The following is a 26,013-nucleotide window of genomic DNA, read 5'->3' on the forward strand; positions in this document are numbered from 1 at the left end:
ACAGGCAAAAAAACATCCAGTGGGTTCCTTATTTTCGGATCTTGAATGGCTGAGCAAGATACAAGTAGTCCTCAACTTACAAGTATTCATTTAGCCACCAAAGTTACAACGGCACTAAAAAAAAAAGTGACGTGACCGCTTTCCACACTTTTGACTGTTGCAGGTGGTCACCTGATCAAAATTCAGATGCTTGGCCACTGATTCGTATTAATGACGAATTGCAATGTCTCCCGGTGTGTGTATGTGTGTGTGTGTGTGTTTTTGCAACCTTCTGACAAGCAAAGCCAATGAGGAAATCAGGTTCATTTAACAACCGTGTGACTAATTTAACAACTGAAGGGATTCACTTCACTGTGGCAAGGCAGGCTGTAAAATGGGGCAAAACTCTCTTAGCAACCGTCTTGCTTAGCAACAGAAATTCTGGGCCCGGTTGTGGTTGTTAAGTCAAGGACGACCCAAATCTTGACTCGAGGGAACAAACGGGGTCCCCGCAAAGTTTCATTTAGAGAGGCAAAACTGAACGAGGGTGTTACCCAGTGGCGTTGGGAGGACCCAAGAGAGGCAGGAAAGCCGAGAATCAAAAAGAGGGTGAGTAGGATGGGATGGGGGGGTGTCCTTATTAAAAAGCTCCCCCCTTTTGCAATCTGAATACTTTAGAAATATCCCAGTAAGGCTACTCGAGGCCCCCCAGTTTGCCCTGTCCATCCCCATCAAAGTAAGCAGCTATTTTAGCCTTCCTGCTGGCTTCGTGAAAGTGCATACAATGGCTGCATTTCCACCTGCTTGTCTAAGATAACATTTTTAGGGAAGAGACAAAGCTGGGGGGAAAAACCCATTTCGGGGGGGGCCCCCATCTTCCTTTCCATTCGGACCTCTGCGTCTTGACGGCTTCGTATCCCAATTCACCTTTCTTCCATCTTCTTGGCCAGCATCCCAACTCCCGCCTGAAAAATCAAGTTTTAAAAGAACATCAGGGGGTCCGGCACCTGGCCATAAAAAGGCACTCCCTCCCCCTCTGCAATGTGTCACTCCAACCCGCACGCTGTCGATGCTGCGAAGTCTGTCCATCCCATCAAATGCTCGTCCGCCTTAAAAAGAAATATATGGCGGTTGCACTGGGAGACGATCCCTGTGGCGGATGGCAATGAGCTAGGTTGGTGATTGATGACTTGCCAATTAAAAAAAATAATAATTTAGGTCAGCCCAGTTTGCTAGCCTCTCGAATGCCCTCGGAGGGCCGGGGATTATGGAAACTAGGCTCCATCGCTAGGCGGGGGGGGGGGCTACAGGTTGGCAAAGTCCCTCCCAGCCTCCGATGTGTTTCTGTTCATCCTTGGCAAGGGTCTTATCGGCACTCGACAGGCGGGCTAAAATGTCTCTGTTCAAATGGTGCTTCAGTCCTTGCGACGTCAGCCTTTGGCACGGGGCAAACGGTCCGCTTGACAAACGGCCTTTTTTTTTTTAAAGCCACCTTTTGCTTTTCCCCACACATCTTTCTTGGCAAGCCTGTCTCCTTTCAGCCCAACTCTACGGAAAAGGGAATTCAGGAGCTGTTTGCAATGGTTATTTTTTTTTTAAAAGGCTCAACAGAAGTACAAAGGTGGCATTTGCTGATCAGGGAAATGTAGAAGGGCAAGTTCTTAAAATAGCAAGGGCCAAGATGCGCAGGACTAGAAACCTGCTTTTTCTAGACAAAAAAAAACCCCAAAAAACCCATGGATACACAAAGGGACGCTTTTGTGAGTCTGCAATCCTTGCACAGGTAGAGAAATTTGGGCTTGCCTATGACATTCCCTTAGGACGGCTGAGAATTAACTTGGCCAGGTGGGAGGGGGAGGTGTTTCCTTCCCACTGTGGGTGAACTACAGTTCCCAGCATCCCTCTCTATGGGCTGTACCAGCTGGATTAACTGAAAGTGGCCAGCCAGGTCCACATCTGGAAGGACGCAAGCTCTCCCCGAGGATCCAAAGCAAACGTCTAGCCCAGCCTTTCTCATCTTTGGGAACTTTAAGATGGGTGGACTTCCAATTCCCAGAAGTGAATGCCGGCTAGAGAATTCTCGGACTTGAAATCCACCCATCTGAAAGAATCCCAAGTTTGAGGAACACTGTTGCGCTGATGCCATGTTGTAGACTAGCCCTTCCACTTAGCTTGAGATCATCTATATTTTGAAAATGAATTTGGCCTAGTTTGGCTGGGCAACCTGTCCCCATATTAAACAGCTTCAGAAGGCCAGGGCCTCCATTCCCAAGATCGAGTCCAAGGCTGCTCTTGCTGTCCCAAGGGCAGATCTCCCCCCCCCCGCCGCCCCCCAGGGCACTCCTGGATATTGAGAAGGAAGGACTCAATGGTCAGGCTGATCTATGTGACTCAGACCAGTAATCCAACTGCTGCTTGAAGGATGTAAACCATCTTCCAAGGCAAGAACCACACTATGCGGGCAGCCAATGTGGTGGGCAGAGATGGAGGGGAACAGCAGAAAGGAACCGAGAGGATAAGAGAGGTTTTTGTGTTCCCCAAGATATATATATATATATACAGCCTTCTTGAGCAGCCAAGACTGGTGAATGGAGAAGAAGGTTGATGGGTTGCAGATTCTTGCCTTCTAGATCACAGCATCTTCTCTCGACCACAAAGGGGCCCGTTGGTGCAATCTGTCAAGCCAAAGAAGGGTGCTCTTCCATTGGGCAGGACCTCCATTCCCAAGGTCAAGTTGAGCGAGAAAAAACAACAGCAGAAGAATGCTGGAGAAGGCCAACAGCTGGAGAGGCTCTCCAATGCACACACAGGACTAACCCAGTTTTCTGCACAGACCAGTCCTGATTGCTGGCTTGCTGGATTCTACCCTTCTGGGAGGGGGTTGCCGAAACCAACTTCCCGGAGAGAGGATCCCTCAAGGGCCTCAACTCCAAAAGGACCAGCTCGGTCTCCGCTTTAGTATCTTCAGCTGTCCTCCCCCACTCTAGACAACTCGGCGAAATCCACAGCCCTTGTGGGTCGGTGAAAATCCAAGCCTTGTCCCACCCGGTGTTCCTTGGGTCATCTGGGGCAACAAATCCCCAAGTTCCGGCAGTCCTCACCTTGTGGTAGATTCCTTTATTCGACCCGCAGATGAACCTGGCGGCGCCTAAAGTTCCTATCGAGATGCACAGGGTTGGGACGTTCCCAGGTATCCGATTCCTCCCCACACAACTGAACGTAATGGAAGTCAAGGAAGGGGCCCTAAAGAGAGCATCTCTCCCCATCATCGGTGATTTGAGAACAGCTAAAGGTCTTCGGCAAAGGGCAGACTTAGCCCATCGAGAGGCGCGTGGAAACGGCGATAACGAGAGACTAAAGAGAGAGAGAGGACATCGATATGGCCACATGGGATTTAATCTAAAGGTTTAAAAAAAAGCCTTTTGGAAAACTGACTGGGATCACAGTGGCCAGTAACAGGTTTTTTGTTTTTTTTAAAAAAAAGACAATTTGGGACACAAAAGCCTTGTCCCGCTCACCACTGCCTCACGTCCCAGCTATTCTTGCACCAGTTCCCAAGCTGAGTTTCCATCCTGAACTCTACGCCAAACTAAGGGTGTTGGTTTTTTTTCGTTGACCCACCCCCCACCCCCCACCCCTTCCTCTTTTCTTGACTTCAGAGAAACCAAAGTGCTCTCTTTGGCGCAACCTTTGGCCTCCTCCTCCTCCTCCTCGTTTTAGGTGCCTTGAAAATTTTCAAATGTTTCAAAAAAAATAATAATGAATGTCTCGCAAATTCTCTTAGTCCTTTTTTTCCTCCCCTCCGTTTTTCATAGAAAAACAAAAAAGTACAACTTTAAAAAATTAATTATTAAAAATAAAGAAACACAAAAAAAGCAGAGTTTTTTTTTCTTTTTGGGGGGGAGGGAGGGAGGGAGGGGGAAATAAAATGGGAAAAGGTTTGATTTTAACAGCCGGCTTCACGGTATCACTAGGCACAAACTCGGGGGTGGTGGTGTGTGTGTGTCTTTGGGTGGGGTTTGTCAGCACCCAACTTTGGCTAGTTCATCCCTGGTTATTTCAGACAAAGGTCGCATTAAAAACAGCCCATCCATCAAGTTTTGTTACGTGAGCCATGATTGATTGGGGTGACCCAATACGCCCGAGCCACAAACTATAAAATAACAGTGCCTTGATTCGTACTTGATTTTCAACCAGGGTTTCCCAACCTTGGCCATTTTTGGCTGTGTGGACTTCAACTCCCAGAATTCTACCACCAGCTTGTCCATTGATAAGTATTCTGGAAACAGCTGAGGTTGGGAAATGCTGGTTTAAGCCAGGTCTTACTAACTATGAATGACGAAAAGTTGGTGGGTTGCATAAACGCAACATATTACGCAATAAATGTTGGAACCACAATACCCAGGTTCGTAACCACTTGACACCATTATTTAACCGTGGCTTTCTGAGCAAATTCACAGAATAAGCTAAACTGAGCCGGGCGACCTTTCTGGACCTCTTCCTGGAGCGCTGAACTGTGATTCCAAACCGGCACGGCGCAATGATTGCTCCTTTAATGCGCTAACATGAAAGTTCAGACCCTTGCAGAGAGAAGCCTAGCTTCTCAGCAACAACAACCCCAAAATTCTACCCTAGTCCTTTTTCTGTGTCTCTTTAAACTCCGATCTTAGCCACCGGCCAGCCTCTTGCTCCAATTGTTTTCTTGTAATTTGGGCCGAGTCTCTATTTTAAGGAAGACGGGTGGTGGACCTCAGCTGATTTTTTTTTTAAAAGATCGTGACAAGAGGCAAGATTTGAACTCGGACCTCCAGCAGCCAGACAGACCCCGGAGGAGACAAAACTTTGACTTCTCCGGACTACTCGAGTCTGACTCCTGGATTGTAATATTCCCCCCTCCGGGGAAAATCATTTTCTGTCACTTTGTAATGGTGGTTTCTGCTAAATTTAACATTAAAACTCGAGTTCATTACTTCGGCGTTAGACAGGCTGCAGAATCTGCCCGCAGGTTAATGGATTTCTCCAGGGGATGAAAGTGCCGTTTTTCAGCCGGCAGCGACGACAAGCAGGGCAAAGGGGTGATGCCACCCCTGAGGAGATGGAGGTCTTGGGGGGGTGGATTATGGGTCTCAGCCCACACTGCCAGTTGAAGGCACAAGCCGAGAAGAAGGCAACATTGAAACAAGAACCTTTCATACTTCCTTGAGCATCTTCAGGCTATTTTTTTTTAAATACTCCATGCTCTAAGTAAGCCCACCAAGCCGCTTGCGTGCTGGTTTATGGAAAGCATGATGACGACGTCTTATATTTAAACAATACAAAACTATTGATTGGGAAGGATGCAGAAGGAAAAGGAAAAATTGAGATAAGTTTGCACACAAAAAGGCTGGATGAAAAAGTAGGTTTTCGGCGGGCTCCTAAATGACACAGGTGCCTCCCAAATTCCTGGCACAAAACTTGCAGGGTCACCCACCCACACACACACACAAAAAAAAAAACAACCACTAGCCAGAGTTAACCATCAAGTAACCTGGTCAGTTTCAGCGCACACGGCATCCAGATCTGAAACGATACCTTCCGGTTTCCTGTGGTGGATGGCCCTAACATGTCCGGAAAATAATAATAATAATAATATAGACGCAACTTTTGAAGGGGTTGGGAGACACCCCTGGAGTTTGGGAAGCAACCTGAGAGATTTGACGGTACAGCTTGGGCGTCCGTGCCAGGGTTGACCGACATCACAAACCTCAACAAATTTTTATCGCTGCTTAGTTGGAGAATTTGGGGTGGGGTGTGGGCACAGGATCCTCTCTCCAATCCCAAAATGAACCCTGTAGGTGTGCGTGCATAGGCAGCTGAGACTCTGAAACCAACTCCCAGGTTTTTTAATCAACCTTATTTTGTTCCTGGAGGAAAGAACTGCGTTACAAAAATAATTCACCGAACGTAACCTGTGTTTCAGCAAAAATGGCTTATGCAACCTCCGAGTTACCACAGTAGGCACGTTTGTCCAGAGGCACATACCTAATACAACCACTGCAGCTCATTTTTAATGCCTAGCGCAGCACGGCCGTTCCTTTTATGCCCAATGCAACGTTGCAGCTCGTTTTAATGCTCAGTGCAAGATTGCAACCAGCTTTAACACCGAGGGCGGCATTGTAGTTTGTTTTAACACCCAGTACAACATTGCACTTTGTTTTCATGCCAGGCCGAATCCTGGCCAACTCCCCCCGCCCCCCGCCCCGTCCATCAGGACCTCCATCTCTCGTCTTCCTTTTTTTTTACCGTTTTTTTTCCTTGCCTGCAGGCATCATGCCATTTGCTTTTTATAAACGCTGCTTTTATTCTCTCTTAAGCCCACATTTATTGACCTACATCAACTCTTCAAGTGTTGGAGAGAGAGAGATTGGGAGCCTTCTATGAAATGCGAGTTGTTGTGTTTTTTTTTGTTCGTTTGTTTTTTAAAAAAACAATCTTAAAAATAAAATCCAAGGGGAGAAAATTGGGACGGGGGAGGGGGGGCAGCGAGGGAGGAAGAAAGATGGATATTCAATTTGGGAAAGAGGTCAGAGAGAGGCAAGAAGGAAAATGTACAGATGGAGGGGGGGGGTAGGGGAGGGAATCACCAGATTTAGAGAGCAAAAACCACCTTCCTGATTTAACAAGAGAGGGAAAGGCAGTCGCTAGGTCTGGCTCTATTAATAACCCAGAACAAGCAAATGCCAGCTCGGAGAGAAGACAAGACTCATCACACACTGAGGCACAGCTGGAAAAAAAGTGCTTCTGGGCCTCCGAATGGATAGCAAGCGCGTCTTCTTAACGGCTCTAATTCATGCTCTGCTCAGGGAGCAGAAAATCTCGGTGGTTAAGCAATGCTACTAAAGCATCGGATGGCGTGACCCAGATGGAGGCAGAGGCAAGCAGCTGGGAATAGGCGGTGAGGTGGAGACCCCCGTCTCCTCCGCATCGGGAGGGGGGGCTTCTCAACCTCGGGGCCTTGAGAAGATGGGTGGGCTTCAGCTCCCAGCTTGGGAGTTATTAAAAGTGTCAGGATAGAGCTGGGAGGAGACCTTTGAGGTCTTCTAGCCTGCCCCCCTCGCCCCCCCCCCGCTCGAGCAGGAGAACCTATTACACCGTCTCGGACAGTCTCTTTTTGAAAACCTCCAGCGATGGGAGCGCCCACGATTTCTGGTGGCAAGCTGTTCCACTGGTTAATTGTCCTCACCGTCAGGAGGTTTCTCCTTAATTCCAGGTTGCTTCTCTCCTGGATGAGTTTCCACCTGTTGCTTCTTGCCCTGCCTTCAGGTGATTGAGAAAATAGGTTGACCACCCCCACCCCACCCTGCCTCCCTCTTTTTTCTGACAGCCCCATTCCACCCATCCACTCTACCCATCTTTCAAGTTCCCAAGGTTGAGAAATACTAGCCTAGAGACTTTCTGGATTTTACTACTGTTAAGTTCTAGTAAGGAGGGGACCTTGTTGGTCTCCGAGCTTGGTGGTTTTCTTCCAGACGTTTCATTACCAAACTAGGTAACCACATCAGTGCCAGAAAGGGTGTCTGTGTGTGTGTGTGTATACGCTGTTGACATTGCCTAGTTTGGGAAAGGAAGCATCTGCAAGAAAACAACCAAACGTAAGAGAACACCGAGGGACACACACACACAGACACACCCATTTCAACCCTTAGCTACAAATATTCCCCTTTAGAGAAGACAATGCCAGGAGATTATAAGAATTGCCCAATCGGGGAACTCTAGAACCAAACTGACATGCTTTGATTTGGAGCTTTTGGACTTGCGCAAGGGGCTGGCTCCCCTGTTGATTCTCAGCACCCCAATCCAGGCACTGCTCTCCGATCGTTTTGAGAGGTGGCCAGGATTCTTAAAAGCCCCTGGTGACCACGTGGTTGTGGGGACACTGTGACGGTCATAAATGCGAGGATCGATCTTAAAGTCACTTTTTCCCAGTGCCACTGTGACTTTAAACGGTTGCTAAAATGAATTGCAAACTGCGGACTAGTGTACCAAAAAAAAAGAGAGAGAGAGACTAATTTTAGGAGCCGTGTTCAAGCAGTCTGAAGCAGAATTGGCTGGGTGGCACAGCTCTGCCGTCTAACCGCAGCGGTAAAGCCATACTGTCAGATCTCTACAGAGTGAGGAGGAGTCCCTGTGTATTTGAACTGCCTCTGGTTTCCCTCTTTCTTTTAAAAAACCAACAGCCCCCCCCCCAAAAAAAATCCTGGCTTTCTTTCAGCCCCATGCTAAAATATGAAGCACGCACAGCCTCCAGCCCAGCGCTGACTCCTGGGAGGACACCAGCCATATGCTGAGCATATGGCTGAGCGTTCAGCACAGATCAAGGGTGAGGTTTATTTGCCGCTTGGCCAGCTCAGTGCCAAATTTCCAAAAAGGTGACAGATTTTTAAAATAGCAAACCGTTTCTTAAAAGGGGAAGTCCATGCCTGGAGCCATATTTCCTTTTTCTTTCTTTTGAAGAAAAGAACAATCCTAAAAGCACAAATGCTGGAAAGGTGAGTGTGTGCGACAAGAACCAGAGCTTGTCCTTTTAAATCAAGAGGGGCCTAATGTCTGGGCAGGAAAAGAGGGTCTTTCGAAAATAACGCATGGTCCCCTGGCTGGCTGGGGAACTCTGGGAGTTGAAGTCCACCCCTCTTAAAGCAGGCTGGCTGGGGGATTCTGGGAGTTGAAGTCCACGGGTCTTCAAGTTGCCAAGCTTGGAGACCCCTGGTTTAAACTACGTCGTCACTGACTGATAGTCACAGTTGAGGCCAAAATTTCTGTTGCTAGGCAAGGCCGTTGCGTGAAGTGAATTTTGCCCCGTGTTACGACCTTTCTTGCCCCAGATCTCAAGCGGATCGCCGCCGTGGTTAAAATCAGTATGCTCGCGAAGCGAACCAGGCTTCCCCACTGACTTTGCATGGCAGAGGGTCGCCAAAGGGGATCGGCGCAACCGTTATAAATAGGAGTCAACCGTCCAACCTCTGAATTTTGATCACCGGGGCAAAAAGGGATGCTGCAACAGCCGTCGGTGTGAAAAATGGTTCCTCCGTACCATTACGTACACCTTGGTGGAGCAGTGGGCTAATGCCTCCTTAAGTAACACCAGCTGCCTGCAATTAGTGCAGGTTCGAGTCCCACCAGGCTCAAGGTTGACTCAGCCTTCCATCCTTCCCAGGTAGGTAAAATGAGGACCCAGATTGTTGGGGGCAATTAAGCTGACTTTGTAATAATGCCGCTTGGGGTGTGTGTGAAAGCCCTAATAAGCAGGCATATACATAGAATGAAGGCTACTGCTAAGCTTGTAAGCCGCCCTGAGTCTTCGGAGAAGGGCGGGATATCAATGGGATTTTAAAAAAAATATGACTTCAAACAGTGGCTAAATGAACTGGGGTAAGTCGAGGGCCACCACTTATTTATTATTTTATTTATTTTAATCCCATTTATATCCCGCCCTTCTCCGAAGACTCAGGGCGGCTTACAAGCTTACTTGGCTTTAGGGAGAGCGTGGGGGGACCAAGGAGAACTGTGTGGCCCTCCGTGAAGGAAGAAGCCACAATTCCAGCACCTTTTGACCGACAACCACTGGCTAGGAAACGTCGTTCCTCACACCTGGAGGATGACAATTGCTGCGCCCCCCCCACCATCAGTGATGCTGGCACCATTGTCCTCTCTCTCCGTGGCCAGGAAGCACGTGCCTTTTGAAGGCTCCCCCAGCCACCGGCTGCAAACTACGACTTGCTAAGTGGGGTTCCTACCCTGCTGAAACAGCTGTCAGGTGTGGCTCCCTTTAGCGCTGCCAGAGCAGGCCTGACACATTTGCTGGCAGCCCAGTGCAGGGGATAAAGGGGTACCTCCCCCCCCCCACACACACACCGCTCTTTGTATATGGTGCCTGCCTCGGAGGAGGATATCCGGCAGAAGGAAGCGGCGATTTAAAGAAATAAAAAAAAGAAAAGAAAGATTCTGAAAAATGCCCCTTCTCTCCATTCTAGATGCAGGCAGACCCTCCGTGCCCCCCACCCGCCCCGCCCTGCAAAGCTCCTTTGCAAAGCATCGGAAGCCTCAGCTCCAATAGCGGGGGGGGGGAGAGTGGGGGGGGAGACGGAGAATTGCGTTGGACCGCACACAATGCGGAGTTCGTTCTGGCAGCCAAAATGCGAGCCTGCAGGCGGGACCGTTTGTTTATTTATTTATTTATTTATTTATTTATTTATTTATTTATTTATTTATTTGATTTATATACCGCCCTTCTCCTGAAGGACTCAGGGCGGTGTACAGGGCAATAAAATAAGAATACAGGTTACAAGATTTAAAGTTGAATGATTCTGCCCAATGTTGTAGGTTAGTTAAAATAATGTTAAAACCCAAACCCATCAGGCCAGGTCGGCTTGTTCGAATAGATAAGTTTTTAGATCACGCCGGAAGGAGCGAAGGTCGGGGGCCATCCGGAGCCAATTGACCTTGGCTCTGCAGCTGAGCAAAGGGGAAGAGGCTTCGAATTTGGCTGGGATGCCAGAAGATGGGTTGGATCACGCCCCTGCCATAATTACAAGGAGCCAGGCCCTCGTGGCCAGAGGGAGGGCAAAATTAAGGTTAAACAGTGGAAAAGCAGAGAAAGGGGGGAAAAAGACAAAAAAAATAACCCAGCTGGCTCGCCAAGCTGGCTGGATATATTCTTTTGGCCCCCTCGTGCGAGGCATCGGTACGCATGGATTAATTTTGGGTGAGTTGCTGCATTCGGCGCTATAGGTGTTAGGGTGGGTGTACACCGTACGCGTGTATATTGGATTTTGATTAGGGGGACATGTTTAAACTGCGGTTGCATGTTGTTAGGTGCCCAGAGCCACTTGGCGAACAGACAGTCGTATAAACTGAAGAGATAAAATAAATAAAACACGATTACACCAAGCTTCCAAACCGATAGGAAAATAAAAAAAAAGCAGACCTGGCAAGCAGCTGGGGTGTTGTTTTTTTGTTGTTTTTTTAAAAGTCTTCCATATTTGCCTGAAATCTTTCCGCAAATCCGATCAGGTGTCGTTGTATTCTCTGGGGGTACTAAATGGATAAATATAAGGCAACGCCAGACTTTGGGGGGACCCCAGTCCAGCTAGAATCAGAAAAGATCCTATTTATCTGCCACGTTTCCCGGCTGGCCAAGAAAGACGGTTCCCCGCTAGGCAGTGTACAAATCCTATAAAAGTATAATGCGAAATAAACTAACAGGCATGCAAAGGGACAAGCGGATTCAGACTGCAGCTGGTCCCGAATCAGCTGCCCACTTGTAAAGGGATGAGAAAGCCACTTACTGCATTGTGACAGGAGCCCTGTTGGTTAGCCGTGTTTTTCTGGGTGCAATTCAAGGAACCTACAAACCCCGGTTATCAGTCAGGTCCTGGGCACCTCAAGACAACCTAGTCTGGTAGCGGTAGTCCTCTACTTAACAACAGCTCATTTAGTGGCCGTTTTAATGTTACAAAAAGTGACTCATGACGGTTTTTCGCCCTTAGGACCGTTTGCAGCGTCCCCACGGCCGGGTGAGCAAAATTCAGACGCTTGGCAACTGACTCGTATTTATGACGGTTGCTGATCCCCCTTTTGCGACCAAAGTCAAGGGGGAAGCCAGATTGGCTTAACAACCGGGCTCCTGATTTAACAACCGCAGTGATTCACTTTAACAACGGTGGCCAAAAAATTAAGATGAAAAAAATCATAAAATGGGGCAAAACCGACTCAGCAAACCGTCTTGCTTAGCGACAGAAACCTTGGGCTCAACTGCGGTCGTTAAGTCGAGGACTACCTGTGCAACCTGTTCAGATGCTAAATCTTCCCTGCAATGGCCCTGAAAATACGCAGCTCCACACACACCCAGCCCATTAGCAAATACAATAAGCAAAATAAACAAAGGGATAAAAAGAAGAAGAAGAAGAAGAAGAAGAAGAAGAAGAAGAAGAAGAAGAAGAAGAAGAAGAAGAAGAAGAAGAAGAAGAAGAAGAAGAAGAAGAAGAAGAAGAAGAAGAAGAAGAAGAAGAAGAAGAAAAACAGGAAAAGAAATGTCGATGGCAGGAGAGGAAAAGAGCTGGGACCTTGCCAGCCGCCCGTGCAGAGCTGGCAGCTATCTCAAAAAACTAATAGATTTGGGCAGCCCGGAAAGAGGGTTATCAGTAGAGACCCACTTAATGTGCCACTGCTGCATTTTCACAGCTTTTCTGCCCCAGGGGCCAAAATAATTCATCTCGCCTTAGGGAACGCGGATCTGGATTCAGGGGAGAGAGGCTATCACTTATTTCTCTGCCTCAGGCAGCCCCCCACCCCAAAAAACCCCCAGCAAGGAACAGAGGGAGACATTACGTTAAATTCACATCAGAGGCATCCCTTGTGGAAAGGAGCGTGGAGGGGGGAGTTTTGTTTTTTTTAAAATTCCATTTATATCCCGCCCTTCTCCGAAGACTCAGGGCGGCTTACAAGCTTAGCAGTAGCCTTCATTCTATGTATATGCCTGCTTATTAGGGCTTTCACACACACCCCAAGCGGCATTATTACAAAGTCAGCTTATTGCCCCCAACAATCTGGGTCCTCATTTTACCTACCTCGGAAGGATGGAAGGCTGAGTCAACCTTGAGCCTGGTGGGACTCGAACCTGCACTAATTGCAGGCAGCTGGTGTTCCTTAAGGAGGCATTAGCCCACTGCTCCACCAAGGCTCTTTTAGCGCTGGTAGAGCTAAAAGCCTCCACGAGGCCTCCGGGTGGCCCATGGAACCTCAAATACGTGGATTGCAGCTCCCCGGAAATCTTGGAAAAGTTCGTTTATGATTGAGAGGGCTGCCCAACTCGCTCACGGTGACTCAGGGTGGCTTGCAAAAAAAACAAAACCCCAATTAAAACCCCCAATAAACTTCAACAATCCAACCAACCACATGACTGGCTCCGTATCACCCTGGGGACCCCAGGCCTGCTGGCAAAACCAGGTCTACGGGGCCAATTTAGAACCCAGAACCCAGAATTTACCCTCAGAGAGATAGTCCTCGGCTTAAACGGCAACTGGAATCTGAACTTCTGCCGTTAAGCAAGGCATGAGCCAGGCCCAATCGTATGCCCTTTTCTGGCCACGGTTGGTAAGCGAATCGCTGTGGTCGTGAAGTGAATCACGTGGTCGTTAAGCGAATCCAGCTTGCCCCACTGACTCTGCTGGTGGGAAGCTGGGCTGGGAAGGTCGCAAAGGGCGCTCAGTGTGACCTCGGATCGCTGCCAATTGTCACAAATACACTGGTTGCCCAGCGCCCACATTTTGATTGGGTGAGTGCGGGGAGGCTGCAACAGTCGTAAGGGCGAGGACCGGTCACAAGTCGCTTCTTCCAGTGCGGTTGTAACTTTGAGCGGCCGCTGAAAGAATGGTCGTAAGTCAAGGACCACCTGTCCTATTTTATGGGACCAAAGGAGAGAGGGAAACATGGACAGTCGCCGCAATTCCGTAACTGAAATGGCATCTAGGGTTTTGATCTGGCGCACGCACACGCAAACACACACACACACACACACACACACACACACAAACACGACGGGCTAAGCGCAGTTCTGGCTGACAGGAAGCTCAGCATCCCTGCTTTGGAGAATGTGATCCTTGCCATCTTTTGCCAAGAGGTCCAGTGGCCTGCGCCCAAGTCACAGAACCCAGAGTCATAGGACTGGAAGGGGAACTTGGAGGTCTTCTAGTCCAACCCCCTTATATTGTTCCGGCCAAGCTTTTTTTGAAAACCTCCAGCAATGATGGAGCACCCACAAATTCCGGAGATAAGCCGTTCCGCTGATTTAACTGACCTTGAGACGGTGTGACCAGCACCCCCAACCAACCCTCAGGCCAAGCTCTTCCAAAGCCCCCTTAGCAGGTCCTGCCCCTCCCCCCCACCCGCCTCCCCTCCCAGCAGAAACCTGCCTTGTGAGGGTTGCTTAAAGCACTTCCAACCTGCCTGTGAAATATCGCCTGGCAGCGGCCATAAAAGGGAGCTGAGACAGGAGCCATCTGATTGGGGGAGCGTTGTTCCCCCATTTAGGCCTGGCGGAGGGACGTCTGCTGCAAATCTCTATTTTTATGGCGGTTTTTATAGTCCAAAGGTGGAAAGAGGAAAGAGGGGAGAGGGGGAGAGAGAGAAAAAGGGAAGAGGAAAGAGAAGTCACACTGATTGCTCTAAAAAAGGGCCGGCCATTGCGGGGATCTCTTTGAAGAAAGCTATGGGGATGGAGGAGCTATATATATTATTATTATTATTATTATTATTATTATTATTATTATTATTATTATTATTATTATTATTATTATTGTCACTGTATTGTTATTTTTTTACAAATAACTCAAGGCGGTGAACATCTTCAGCACATCTTCTTCCTCCTATTTTCCCCACGACAACCCCTTGAGGTAGGTTGGGCTGAGAGGGAGGGAGTGGCCCAAAGTCTTCCAGCCGGCTTTCGTGCCTAAGGTGGGACTAGAACTCACCGTCTCCTGGTGATTGGCCCAAAGTCTCCCAGCCGGCTTTCCTGCCTAAGGTGGGACTAGAACTCACCGTCTCCTGGCGATTGGCCCAAAGTCTCCCAGCTGGCTTTCGTGCCTAAGGTGGGACTAGAACTCACCGTCTCCTGGCGATTGGCCCAAAGTCTCCCAGCCGGCTTTCGTGCCTAAGGTGGGACTAGAACTCACCGTCTCCTGGCGATTGGCCCAAAGTCTCCCAGCCGACTTTCGTGCCTAAGGTGGGACTAGAACTCACCGTCTCCTGGTGATTGGCCTGAAGTCTCCCAGCCGGCTTTCGTGCCTAAGGTGGGACTAGAACTCACCGTCTCCTGGTTTCTACCCTGGTGCCTCAACCCCTAGAGTCTAGACCAAAGTGGCTATCCGAAGGCAACCGAGAGGACTTCTCTAGCCTTGGGGAAATCAACTTGAGTGCTATTCCCTCCTGATCAATCTTTTGGGGACTGACTGGAGGATGGACCTCAGCAAGAGATGCTTGGCATCACCCATCTTGTCTAAGATCCTTCCCCCCCCCTTTTTCTTGACGCAACAGCCGGCAAAGAACGGACCCACCTGAGGTCTGACGGGATCTCTTCAGCAGCAGCAGCAGTGGAAACCTCAAACTCTTCCTCCGAGTACTTATTTTTGCTTCTAAGAATAACTGCATTAGCTACCGGAGACCTCTTTGTCTCCACGGACTTGGCCAGCTGCCTTGCCGCTTCGGTGGCTGCATCACTGGGACATCCCTGGGACGAATTCTGGAGGTTAATCAGGCCTGGGCGATTCATTATGCAGTTAATTAATGCCAGGTAATTAAGCGCTATTTCATTCTGTCACTCCCGGACCAGCGGATGGGCGTCCTGTGCCGAAAGCCACCGAGGCAAAGTCGACTTCTCCGTCTTTTTCTTTCTGTGGCCGGGGTCAAGGTGGGGAATTCCGGATTCGGGTGAGCTCCGAAATGGAAAAGGGGATTGAAAAGAGGATGGAGAGAATGAAGAGGGAATAGGTTCGAGGGGAGCCAGTTTGGTCTGGCAATGAAGGCACCAGGCCAGAAACCAGGAGACAGGGAGTTCTAGCCCCACTTAGGCAAGGAAATCAACTGGGCGACCTTGAGTCAATCACCAGGAGACAGTGAGTTCTAGTCCCGCCTTAGGTGTGAAAGCCAGCTGGGTGACTTTGGGCCAGTCCCTCCCTCTCAGCCCAACCCACCATGTGGGGCTGTAGTTATGGGGCAAATAGGAGGAGGAAGGAGTATTTGGTAGGATTGCCACCTTGAGTTGTTGTTGTTGTTAATAAACAAAAAATTTCCACGGAAATGAGTGAGCAGAGAGATTACAAAATTCTTTCTTAAATCTCAGATTTTTCTTTAAAAGGTAAAGGTAAAGGTTTCCCCCGCACAGGCGTGCTAGTCGTTTCCAACTCTAGGGGCCGGTGCTCATCTCCGTTTCAAAGCCGAAGAGCCGGCGCTTGTCCGAGGACGTCTCCATGGTCATGTGGCCGGCATGACTAGACGCCAAAGGCGCACGGAACACTGTTACCTTCCCACTGGAGTGGTCCCTATTTTTCTACTTGCGTTTTTACGTGCTTTCGAACTGCTAGGTTGGCAGAAGCTGGGACGAGTAACAGGCGCTCACTCTGCTACGTGGCACTCGGGATTCGACCCGCCAAACTGCCGACCGTCTGATCAACAAGCTCAGCGTCCTCCCTTCCCTTCTTTCCTTCCTTCCTTTTCTCCTTCCTTTCCTTTCCTCCCTCCCTCCCTCCTATAAAGTCAATGTATTGCCATAGTTCCCTTTTGCCAAACGCAGGGAAGCAGTCTTCCAGTTTTCAGCCACCACGGCTACAGGTGGCTCCATCCCAAAAGAAATCCAGGGGAAGCCGCCCACCAGCTGCTCGTTGCTTATCCAATTCCCCCGGATCCTGCTGTCTGCAGCTTTGTCAACTGACCAGCGGTAAACAAACCAGGGTTTAGGCCGACGCACGAACCCTGTTGAGAAGTTCTGCTTCTGAGAGACGTGCCGTAGCCTTTTTTTTTTCTTTTTACTTTGAGGGCAGCTGCTGGGGAGAGGGGTCAGCAAACTAAACAAGGCCAGCCCCACCCCAGGCCTCCTAAGCACCAACTTGGATTGTGTTCCAGCTCCTCTGACGATTCCGCTGGTGGCAAATGTCCACCAGCAATTGGACCGCCGGAGTGACACATGCGTCGATTTGCGTTGACAATTTGCCACCATAATAGCTGCCTGGGGCTTTCGCCTCCCGCGCTTGGCGGGCTGATAACCGTGGCTGGCAATTCGTAATGCCAAAGTCATGCAGGCACTCAATCCATCCATCTCTCCGTAAAACACCCAGCTGGGAGAAGACGGTGGCAATCTTACCACCAACCGGTGCAGGCCTTAGCTCTTGAAGGAGAGAGAGAGAGAGAGAGAGAGAGAGAGAGGGGGGGGGGAGAGGGAGAGAGAGAGAGAGAGAGAGAGAGAGAGAGAGAGAGAGAGAGATGGAGATGGAGATGGAGATGGATGGTCCTGCAAGTACCACATCAGGTTGAAAGCTACTCAGGTGACCCAACGTAAAAGATGCCAGGGGGTGGAGGGGGAAGCACCAAGCAGAGTTCTAGTCCTGGTCTCCCAATCTAGGGGCTAAACCAGGTCTTCGTATAGGTTAGCCCAGGGGTCTTCCAGCCTGGCCCTTTTATGACTTGTGGACTGGCTGAGGAATTCTGGGAGTTGAAGTCCACAAGTCATAAAAGGGCCAGGTTGGAAGACCCCTGGGCTAACCTATACGAAGAACAGTTCCTCGAGGGAGAGAGGTCTGCCTAGTCCGTGGAAGAGAAGGACGAGGGGGGACAGGATAGCAGTCCTCCGATACTCCAGGGGCTACTACAGGGATGCTGCGGTGGTCGTAAGAGTGAGAACTGATCCTAAGTCACTTTTTTCAGTGACTTTTTCATAACTTTGAATGGTGGCTAAATGAATGGCTGGAGGATGAGGAGCGCCTGTATTTTCATCCAAGGCCAGGGTAACACTTGGCAAAGGCCATCGTACGGTTCTCTCAATTCAGGGGTGTCTCCTTGGACTTGCAAGATGCCTAAAGAAGCACAAGGCCCTCTGCATTCATTCGTTAACTTAAAGGTTCGATGAACCCGTAACGGTCAAATATAAGTAAAGATTCTAACTCTAACCTGAGATTCCCCAAATTGGTCAGTATCAACCCCTTGGAGAGATGGATCTATACGTGTCTTCGGGTTCAGTAGGAACAGATTGAACTTGGAAGAGTGCAGTGAGCAGAAAACAGGACAGCCTGCACATTTCAACCAACAAATAAAAGCACAGAGAGACAAAATCTGTCACCTGCATTATTGTTTTCACTTGATATATGCCTGCAGGATTTATTCTGTTCTAAAGCCCGTGCACAAAACTTTCCAATTGCTCGCCTGTACGTTGTTGGTCATGAACTCAGCAGAAATAAAATTATTCACGTTATTCATTCATAACAAAATATAACATTGAAGTGTGTGTGTGTGTGTGTGTGTGTGTGTATGTATATATATGTACGTAATGCCGGCTATGTGTGCTGATGCACTGGGAGGGGTTAACCACACATCTGGTATCTGCAAGAGCTTTCAGACCGTGGTTGTGTTAAGATTTCTGTCATGGAGACAAGGTTAAGAGGAAATAAACACCCTGTTTGCTTGGTTAAGCTGCCCCAGACCACCCTGGTCGACGCCTCTCCTGCAAACCCACCAAATTGGATTGCCTTAAAGCAAGGGGGGAAAAACCAGGCAGCTAGCGTTTTTTTCACAGCTAGGAATAAAATCGGATTGTCGGTAATCTTAATTTACATGCAACAGCACATATGAATTAAGGACATATGGACTTTATGGTGTACAAGGAAAGACTGATGAAGCACCAGCAAAAAAAAAAAAAGCTCGTTAGCCAAGCCTTATAAACAACGCTAATAAAGCTGCTGATTTATTGCTATGGCGAAATTGGGAGTCGGATGTTGGATTCTGAACCTTTGGCGCCCCCCAGTGTACATGGCAAGCAACGACACCAGGTCCTGCTGAGTCAACTGCTGCATATTATTATTTCGGGCAGAAATTAAAATCAGATCGTTTCTCAGTTTATAAGACCTGAGAGTGATAAGAGCCACATGATTTTTTCCTGCTTAAACAGCCATAATTGCCCTCCCTTTCCTCATATCTTACACTGTAAGCCACAGAATGCAGGTAGTCCTTGTCTAGCGAGCCCAATTGGCAACAATCATTAAGCAAAGTGATTGTTAAGCGCAGCGGCAACCGTGCTTTTTCCTTCAGCTTTCTTTTGCTTTACAGGCGTGCCAAGGTTGTAAACGTGAGGCCTGGTTGCAAAGTTGCTTTTGCTTCACTGTTGTGGCCGCGAATGGTCGCGAAACAAGGCAGCCGCCAAGGCTTTGTCGTTTGCTCTTTCAGAAAATGTCAGATAGAGATGCTATTGCGCCAGTAATGGAATCAACTTCTTTCCCATTTCTCTCACTGTGTTCTTCGTACGGCAATCCGTATACACAGCGTCATTTCAAACAAATGCCCCTACACTCCCATACTTGCATTATTGTCTATTTCCAAAATATTGACACAAGCAAAAGAAACTGTCACTCACTCAAACAAGGGGCACTCCCTGCCGATGGAGGAAAATTAATTTTGCCATAATCTGATTCCCCAAAAAAGAGCATTTGCCAAATGCTCTTACTGAAACTCGACCTTGGATGCCAATAGCCTAAATTTTAAGCCATACAATGAGCACAGAAAATCTGTTTGCTAAAGAGTCTGAAGCATGAAAGTGATAGATCAATTTTTAAAATATCTTTGTTACAAAGAAAAAAAAAACCACAAACCAATCCACCACACTGAATTTAAAAAAAAACTGATCACTTACCTGCTTTGCTTGATCATCCAATTCCAAACAGAAGGATTCAAAATTGGTCATTTATTAATTTGGGGAAGAGACAATACAATCACAAGTGGTTTTTTCCCCGTTATTTAGGACTGCATTTTTTCTACTTCTTTGTCCTTTTAGACTTAGCTTATTTTCTACAGATATTCTGTCTTCCAAAGGCTTCAAAGGTTTCTACTGTACATATATACATTTTCAAGCAGACGGACTTCCAACCTCTTCGGCCGTTGTGTAATTCACAGATACCCAACCACAGCAATTTCCAGCTGGGTGAACTTCAACTCCCAGAATTCCCTAGCCCTTGATGAGAGAATTCTGGGAATCGAAGTCCACACTTCTTGAAATTGCTAAGCCTGGGAGACAGGTTGAGCTATTCAAGACGCCGTGAAGTTATTTCTTGCACACCACACCCATGTATCCACTAGTTTAACATTTTTCCCTAATTCCTATGAGAATAGTTAGTTTAACATCACTGCCAGGACATTTTTAACGAGAAAACTGGACTGCAGATATTACAAAACGCTTGCCAAAAGCAGGGGTCTCCAAACGTAGCTATTTTAAGACTTGTGGACTTTAATTCTAGTTGGGGAATTCTGGGAGCTGAAGTCCACAAGTCTTAATGTTGCCAAGTTTGGAGACTCCTGGCGAAGATCATGTCCGTTACTTTTCTTCCATTCTTAAACCCGAACGAGGAATGCAAAAATCACCTCGGCCATGCCCAGCCCTTCCCAAAGCCAAACAGGATCGGTCCGCTGTTCACTCACCAGCATTGACGATCGCGTCGACCTCCAGCTTCGTAATGTCTCCTCGGAAGAGGGAGATCTTCCCGTTCAGATTATTATCTTTGGGGTAAATGGTTTCTTCGGGCTGCTGGATCCGAGCGCCTAGCATGAAAGGGAGAAGAGATGAAGATGATGATGATGATGATGATGATGGAGGGATGAAGATATTTCTATGTCATTGACTTCCAAACAGCTTTTTAAACAAAAAAAAGATGACTCACTTTTGGCCATTTCTTTCCATGTTGGGATCTGCTTCAGTTTGATGAAATCTTTGGTGAAATAATGAGCCCGGCGTTGTTTGTTGTTCAGTCCTTTTAGAAATGCTGAATGGGAAGATAAAATAGGGGAGAATGAATGGTTGGTATCCAAATTTGGGGGGGGGGGGCGCAAATCTTCAACAATTTACTGCATATCAATAAATTATTGCAGATCTGCCCCCCCCAAATTTAGAAAGTTATCGTTATCAGTTATAAAAGGGATCATTTTTAAGGGATTGTATTGCAACCTCAAAAGAAAATGTTTTCACCGGCTAGAAGCTGGTGTGTATTATCTATTTTATTATTTAGTTCCTATGGTTTATAGGTTTTGTAAAAAAAAAAAAATCTTCTTAATATTGTAAACTGCTCAGAGTTACCTTGTGGTAAGATGGGCTGTCAATAAATTAGAAAGAAAGAAAGAAAGAAAGAAAGAAAGAAAGAAAGAAAGAAAGAAAGAAAGAAAGAAAGAAAGAAAGAAAGAAAGAAAGAAAGGAAGGAAGGAAGGAAGGAAGGAAGGAAGGAAGGAAGGAAGGAAAGAAAGAAATAAAAATGATAAGAACGTAATGATATCAATAAAGGATAAGAATGTAATAATACCAATAGATAGATAGATAGATAGATAGATAGATAGATAGATAGATAGATAGATAGATAGACAGATAAATAAATTAAGGATAAGAATGTAATAGGAAGGAAGGAAGGAAGGAAGGAAGGAAGGAAGGAAGGAAGGAAGGAAGGAAGGAAGGAAGGAAGGGAGAGAGGGACAGGTTAAAAATGTAATAATACCCCTTACACAGCCAGTACAATACAACATACAAGTTGCAGGAATGAGGAGGTGTTAGATAAGGGAGTAACACTTATGCTAACCTAAGCAGGGTTGTTGTGGGTTTTTTTTGCAACATGGATGTGCAAGAACCGAGGTGTTAACTTGCTCGGTGTACGTGTCTCACATGAGTGTGTCGCCCACGGAACTGCTTGTCACCAACTCTCTTCTCAGAAATTGGAAATTGCCATTCAGGGGTCTACTTCCAAGGAGACCCCCACCCCCTCTCTTCAATGCCAACCTTGGCCACCAAAGAAGCTTTCAGAGCCCACCAGGAATGTCCCCGGCCTGGTCCCCAGAGCTAAACCCAACCAGGCGGCCATCTTTGAGTCCCGCCTCAGCTCAGAGGGGGCACGTTTGCTTAGGCCAGCCACCATTGTTCTGCAAAAGCAGCCCTCTCAGAGGCTGGGCTCCTTTTCAACTGCTGCTCCTGAAACCTCTTTGAGGTTTTTGAAAAGCCCAGCCTTTTGCAAGGAAAGGAAAGGAAAGGAAAGGAAAGGAAAGGAAAGAAAAGAAAAGAAAAGAAAAGAAAAGAAAAGAAAAGAAAAGAAAAGAAGAAAAGAAAAGAAAAGAAAAGAAAAAAGAAAAGAAAAGAAAAGAAAAGAAAAAAGAAAAGAAAAGAAAAGAAAAGAAAAGAAAAGAAAAGAAAAGAAAAGAAAAGAAAAGAAAAGAAAAAGTCTCTCATGAGGACATTTCCCCCTCACAAGATGGATGCAGGCCCAGTCCAGGAGCGGACTGTCCCAGGCCAGTTGCTAGGCAACCAAGACCCTGAGCATTCCATTGCCTGCTGGCTGCAAATTGCGGACTCTTTTATTTATTAATTAAAATTTAACACACCGCCCCCCACTCTCTCTCTCTCAGTGACCCTGTCACCTTAGTGGCTTACAAACTTCACAAAGCAGAGGTGCAAACATTAAATAGAAATTAAGTAAAGGCAGTCCTAGACTTACAACCAGTCCTTTAGGGACGGTTCAGAGTTACAACGGTACTGAAGAAAGACTCTTAACAGCTGTTGTTCACTCTCTTTTTTTTTACCATGTTAAAAATAAACATTTCAACTAGATTTCTATCTTTACCTTAAAAAATAAACACATGATTATGTTTCTTTATACTATGTTAACAATAAACATTTAACTATGTCTCTTTTTACAGGTAAACATTTGAACTGTGTTTCTTTTTACCCTTATGTTAAAAGTTAACTATGTTTTTTTACCAGTTTTTATTTGTAACCCACTCAGAGTCACACAGATGAGGTGGGCAGGGTGGAAATTTGATTAAAAAGTGGGACAGAAACTTCATTTTCCATGACCAAGAAGATCAGGCAGGCACGGAAAAGGCAGAAGAAGTCCAATTCTGCAAAGTTTACAAAAGCCAACCTAGAAATACATAAATAAGGACTAAAGACATGGTTCTGGAGTCCTTTTGGCTGATCTGAAGCAGCAAATCTTTGGAGGGTCAAGCACTAGTTCAACCCAACAGATTTTTTTTGTTTTTGCAAAAGCTGCAATTTTTCTCCCAGACCAATGGATCGATGTGCAGAGACTACACCTCCCAGGATTCCCAGCCAGCATCTCATCCAAGTCCCTCACTTTGAGTAAAAAGCATTGGATATACATGTTGGAAAATAAATTCACACGTGGGGAGGGCACCAGGTTGGAGAAACCTGGCCTGGGCCTTGGGAAAAGAAACCACAAAATTTCCCACAATGCTTTGCAACCTCCAAGCAAGCAAGTGAGGAAAGCTTCCAGAATGCAATGCAGTTACAGTTAACTGCAGAAAAGAATTTGCAGAAGCATCAAACTTCCAAGTGGAGATGTACTGGCTCATATATCTAACAAAAATGCCATTATTAGCTTCCCATCCTACAATGAACCATATAATATGGAGTTTAGGCTCCTAGTCTGTGGAATTAAGGAGAAATTTTCTGACAGAGCAATTCACCAGTGGAACAACTTGCCTCCAGAAGTTGTGGTGCTCCAACACTGGAGGTTTTTAACAGATTGGACTGAAATGGTATAGGATTTCCTGCCTAAGCAAGGGGTTCGACTAGAAGACCTCCAAGGTCCCCTTCCAACTCTGTTATTCTGTTATCCTGTAATCCCAGGTCAACCAGTTAAATGGCTTGCCTCCAGAAGTTGTAGGTGCTCCATCACTGGAGATTTTCCAGAAGAGATTGGTCAGCCATTTGTCTGGGATAGGATCTCCTGCTTGGGCTAGAGATAGAAGACCTCTAAGGTTCCCACCAACTTTGTTATTCTAATTAATCAGATATACCCTCTGCCTCGATGCTTTTAATGACTGGCACATTTGCGAGCTCCACACACATCACCCCTCTAAAAATAATAACTGGCCCGCTTTAAAATTTCTCAACTTCAGGGTACAATTTTAAGCAGTGCAAACTAAATCTGAGAGCGCCAAGCTAGGTTTTCAGCAACTCTTCTCGTTGCAAGCACACCCTGTTGCCTTAAACGATGGTCTATTGAAGCAACCTTTCCTATCAAGTTTGGCAGAGATATTAAGAGCCAGGAAATTAAAGGGGATGCCAGTTGCAAGCCACCAAGGGACGGAGGGACTTGCAAGCTCAGCAAGGGACTCCTGGAAGGGAAAGGACTTGCAAAGGCACACACACACACAAAACCACACACTTTGCCCTTTTCCTCACTTACATTTAGCCTCCTTCCAGTCAGTGGACGTGTTCAAATCCACCCTAGCAGCCATGGCCAAGGGGGCAACTATAGCCCAGCTCCGGATGCCCTGTGCAAACACCCACCGGCTGGCAGCTTTGCCCAAGGGGAGCCTGGCCCCGTCCCCTTGCCTCCCACCCGCGTGGACAGCGATCGGGCAGCTGCCCCACTCCCCCGACAGCCTCCCTAGACTGCCAAGCAGCCTCTGCTGCTGGAGGGACAGAAAACTGCCTGGCATGGTTGCAAAGCCTGCAGCGGGCCTTCTCTGGTTGGTCCCGGGAAAGGGCAAAGGGATTTTCCTCCTTTATATATAAAACACCTGGTATTGGGGGCAGCAGAGCCAAGGAGGGCACGAGTGTGCAACAACAGCTGCTGCTGCCGCTCAACGCAGGAGCCCAGCCTCTGTGGCCCCGCCCCACCTTCAGATCCAAGGCCTTCTGGGAAACGTAGTCTTTGCAACGCTTCTAAGGCAACGCTGAATAAACAGATCAACCGGTCACAGAGTGGGAAGGGACCTTGGGAGGTCTTTTAGTTTAGTGGGATGTACTAGAGTGTGAGATGGCCTCACGAGAGGTCGATGGATCGTTAAGGTGCTTCCAAGCAAAAGGCAGCAGAACGCAGAGATGCAATCATATAAGCTTTATTCATCGATAGATTAGATAGAAAGAGCTATATGGCATGGAGGCATCCATGCCTTCATGAGAGAGAAAGCAAGCAAGCAAGAGAGAAAGCAAGAACGAACAAAGAGCAGCCCCTGAGCAGAGGTATTTATGGGGGGTCTCAGCCCCTCCCTAACCATAAAACTCTCTCGCCAATGGGGCTGCAAGGGGCCGGGGACCCCTGACCCACCAGTGGGAGTAAAGAAGCCTCTTTGCTCCCATCTGATGACCTATTTGGGTAACTGCCATGGCTGGCACAAAAACATCTAACATAGAGCAGACCCAGTTCATCAGTCCCGCTCCAGAATAACGTTTCGAGAGAAGAGAGACAGGATTGCCTCTCCCTTAATGGGCTGAGTTTACATTTGTTGGCGGCACAACCGGCAGCTAATTTTAGGACGTTTGACAGGAGCCGAGCTTCTAATTATAGCTGAAAAACGAATCTTGCTGCTTTCTTTCTATATATATAATGCTCAGAGCAGCATCAGCCTGGCAGATTCGGACTTGAAACCTCCCCCCCACCGCTAAAAAAAAAAATAATCCCATAAATAAGCTGCAATATGGTGAATTGAAATAAGATTCAAAAGATATTAGGACATAAAAAGTTAATTTAATTTAAATCTTTCAGCTCCCAGGCTGTTTTCCCAGGCTTTCAAATGAACCAACCTCTTCTAATACCCTGCACCCCTAGAACGGTTCTGATATATTCTCCCACCCTTTACAAAAGTTCAAAATAACGGCAACAAATTATGCACATACACTATAATTTTGAAACTTCTAAAGTGCTAAAGTTTTCGCACCCCCTGGAATATCATCTCGCACCCCCAGGTTGGGAACCCCTGTTCTACAATCTGCTTTTTTAAAAAAAAAAAAAAAAGATCAACTCCAAACATCTCAAAATAGAATATAAGTCCGCATTATGTAGAATCAGATAATCTCTTTTTAAAAATTGAAAACTGCACTTTAAAAAAAAAAAAGCGTTCCCGAGCAGGTCACCATCCAGAACGGGTGGATTTCAGTTGGAGGAGAGCCTTGTGAGAAAAGCCAGGAAAACAATTCGATTTTTGTAGTTATAAAAATGCAAATAGATCTTGCAGCTATTGGTGAAATTGTTCCATGTTTTGCGGTATTGCACATACGCCAAGGAGGAATGTACTTTGAGACATTTGCAAAAAAAAAATATCTATACAGGAAAAATATTTTACAAAGGTGCGAGGTAAAATTAAAAACAGGGAGAGAAACATGTCAGGACTACAGTGCAATAAATCAAAACTTCCCAACCTAGAGCACCAAAAAGAAAAAAAAAGAAACTTGCGGCTTTTCCAATGAAAGGGAAAAAGCGGAAATGACGTCACCCCTTCAAGCCATTTAAAGCGGCTTTACAG

At 47.0% G+C, this 26,013-nt stretch overlaps 1 protein-coding gene across 3 annotated transcripts in view; it reads right to left on the reverse strand.

Moving 5' to 3' along the window:
* The window catches only part of MACROD1 (mono-ADP ribosylhydrolase 1), a 171,860-nt gene extending 147,505 nt beyond the window's left edge, over positions 1-24,355 (reverse strand). For all 3 annotated transcript variants that reach the window (XM_081340468.1, XM_081340469.1, XM_081340470.1), the window contains exons 1-3: positions 23,952-24,355; positions 20,427-20,528; positions 20,188-20,307 (exon numbers count right to left, since the gene is read on the reverse strand). In XM_081340468.1, the coding sequence (XP_081196594.1) occupies positions 20,188-20,307; positions 20,427-20,528; positions 23,952-24,207 (478 nt within the window). In that variant the 5' untranslated portion in view covers positions 24,208-24,355. The remainder of the gene's footprint in view (positions 1-20,187; positions 20,308-20,426; positions 20,529-23,951) is intronic.
* Positions 24,356-26,013: the final 1,658 nt, after the last annotated feature.

The sequence above is a fragment of the Vipera berus genome (genome assembly GCF_964194415.1).
Source record: "Vipera berus genome assembly, chromosome: 16".
In the NCBI taxonomy this organism is placed as follows: domain Eukaryota; kingdom Metazoa; phylum Chordata; class Lepidosauria; order Squamata; family Viperidae; genus Vipera; species Vipera berus.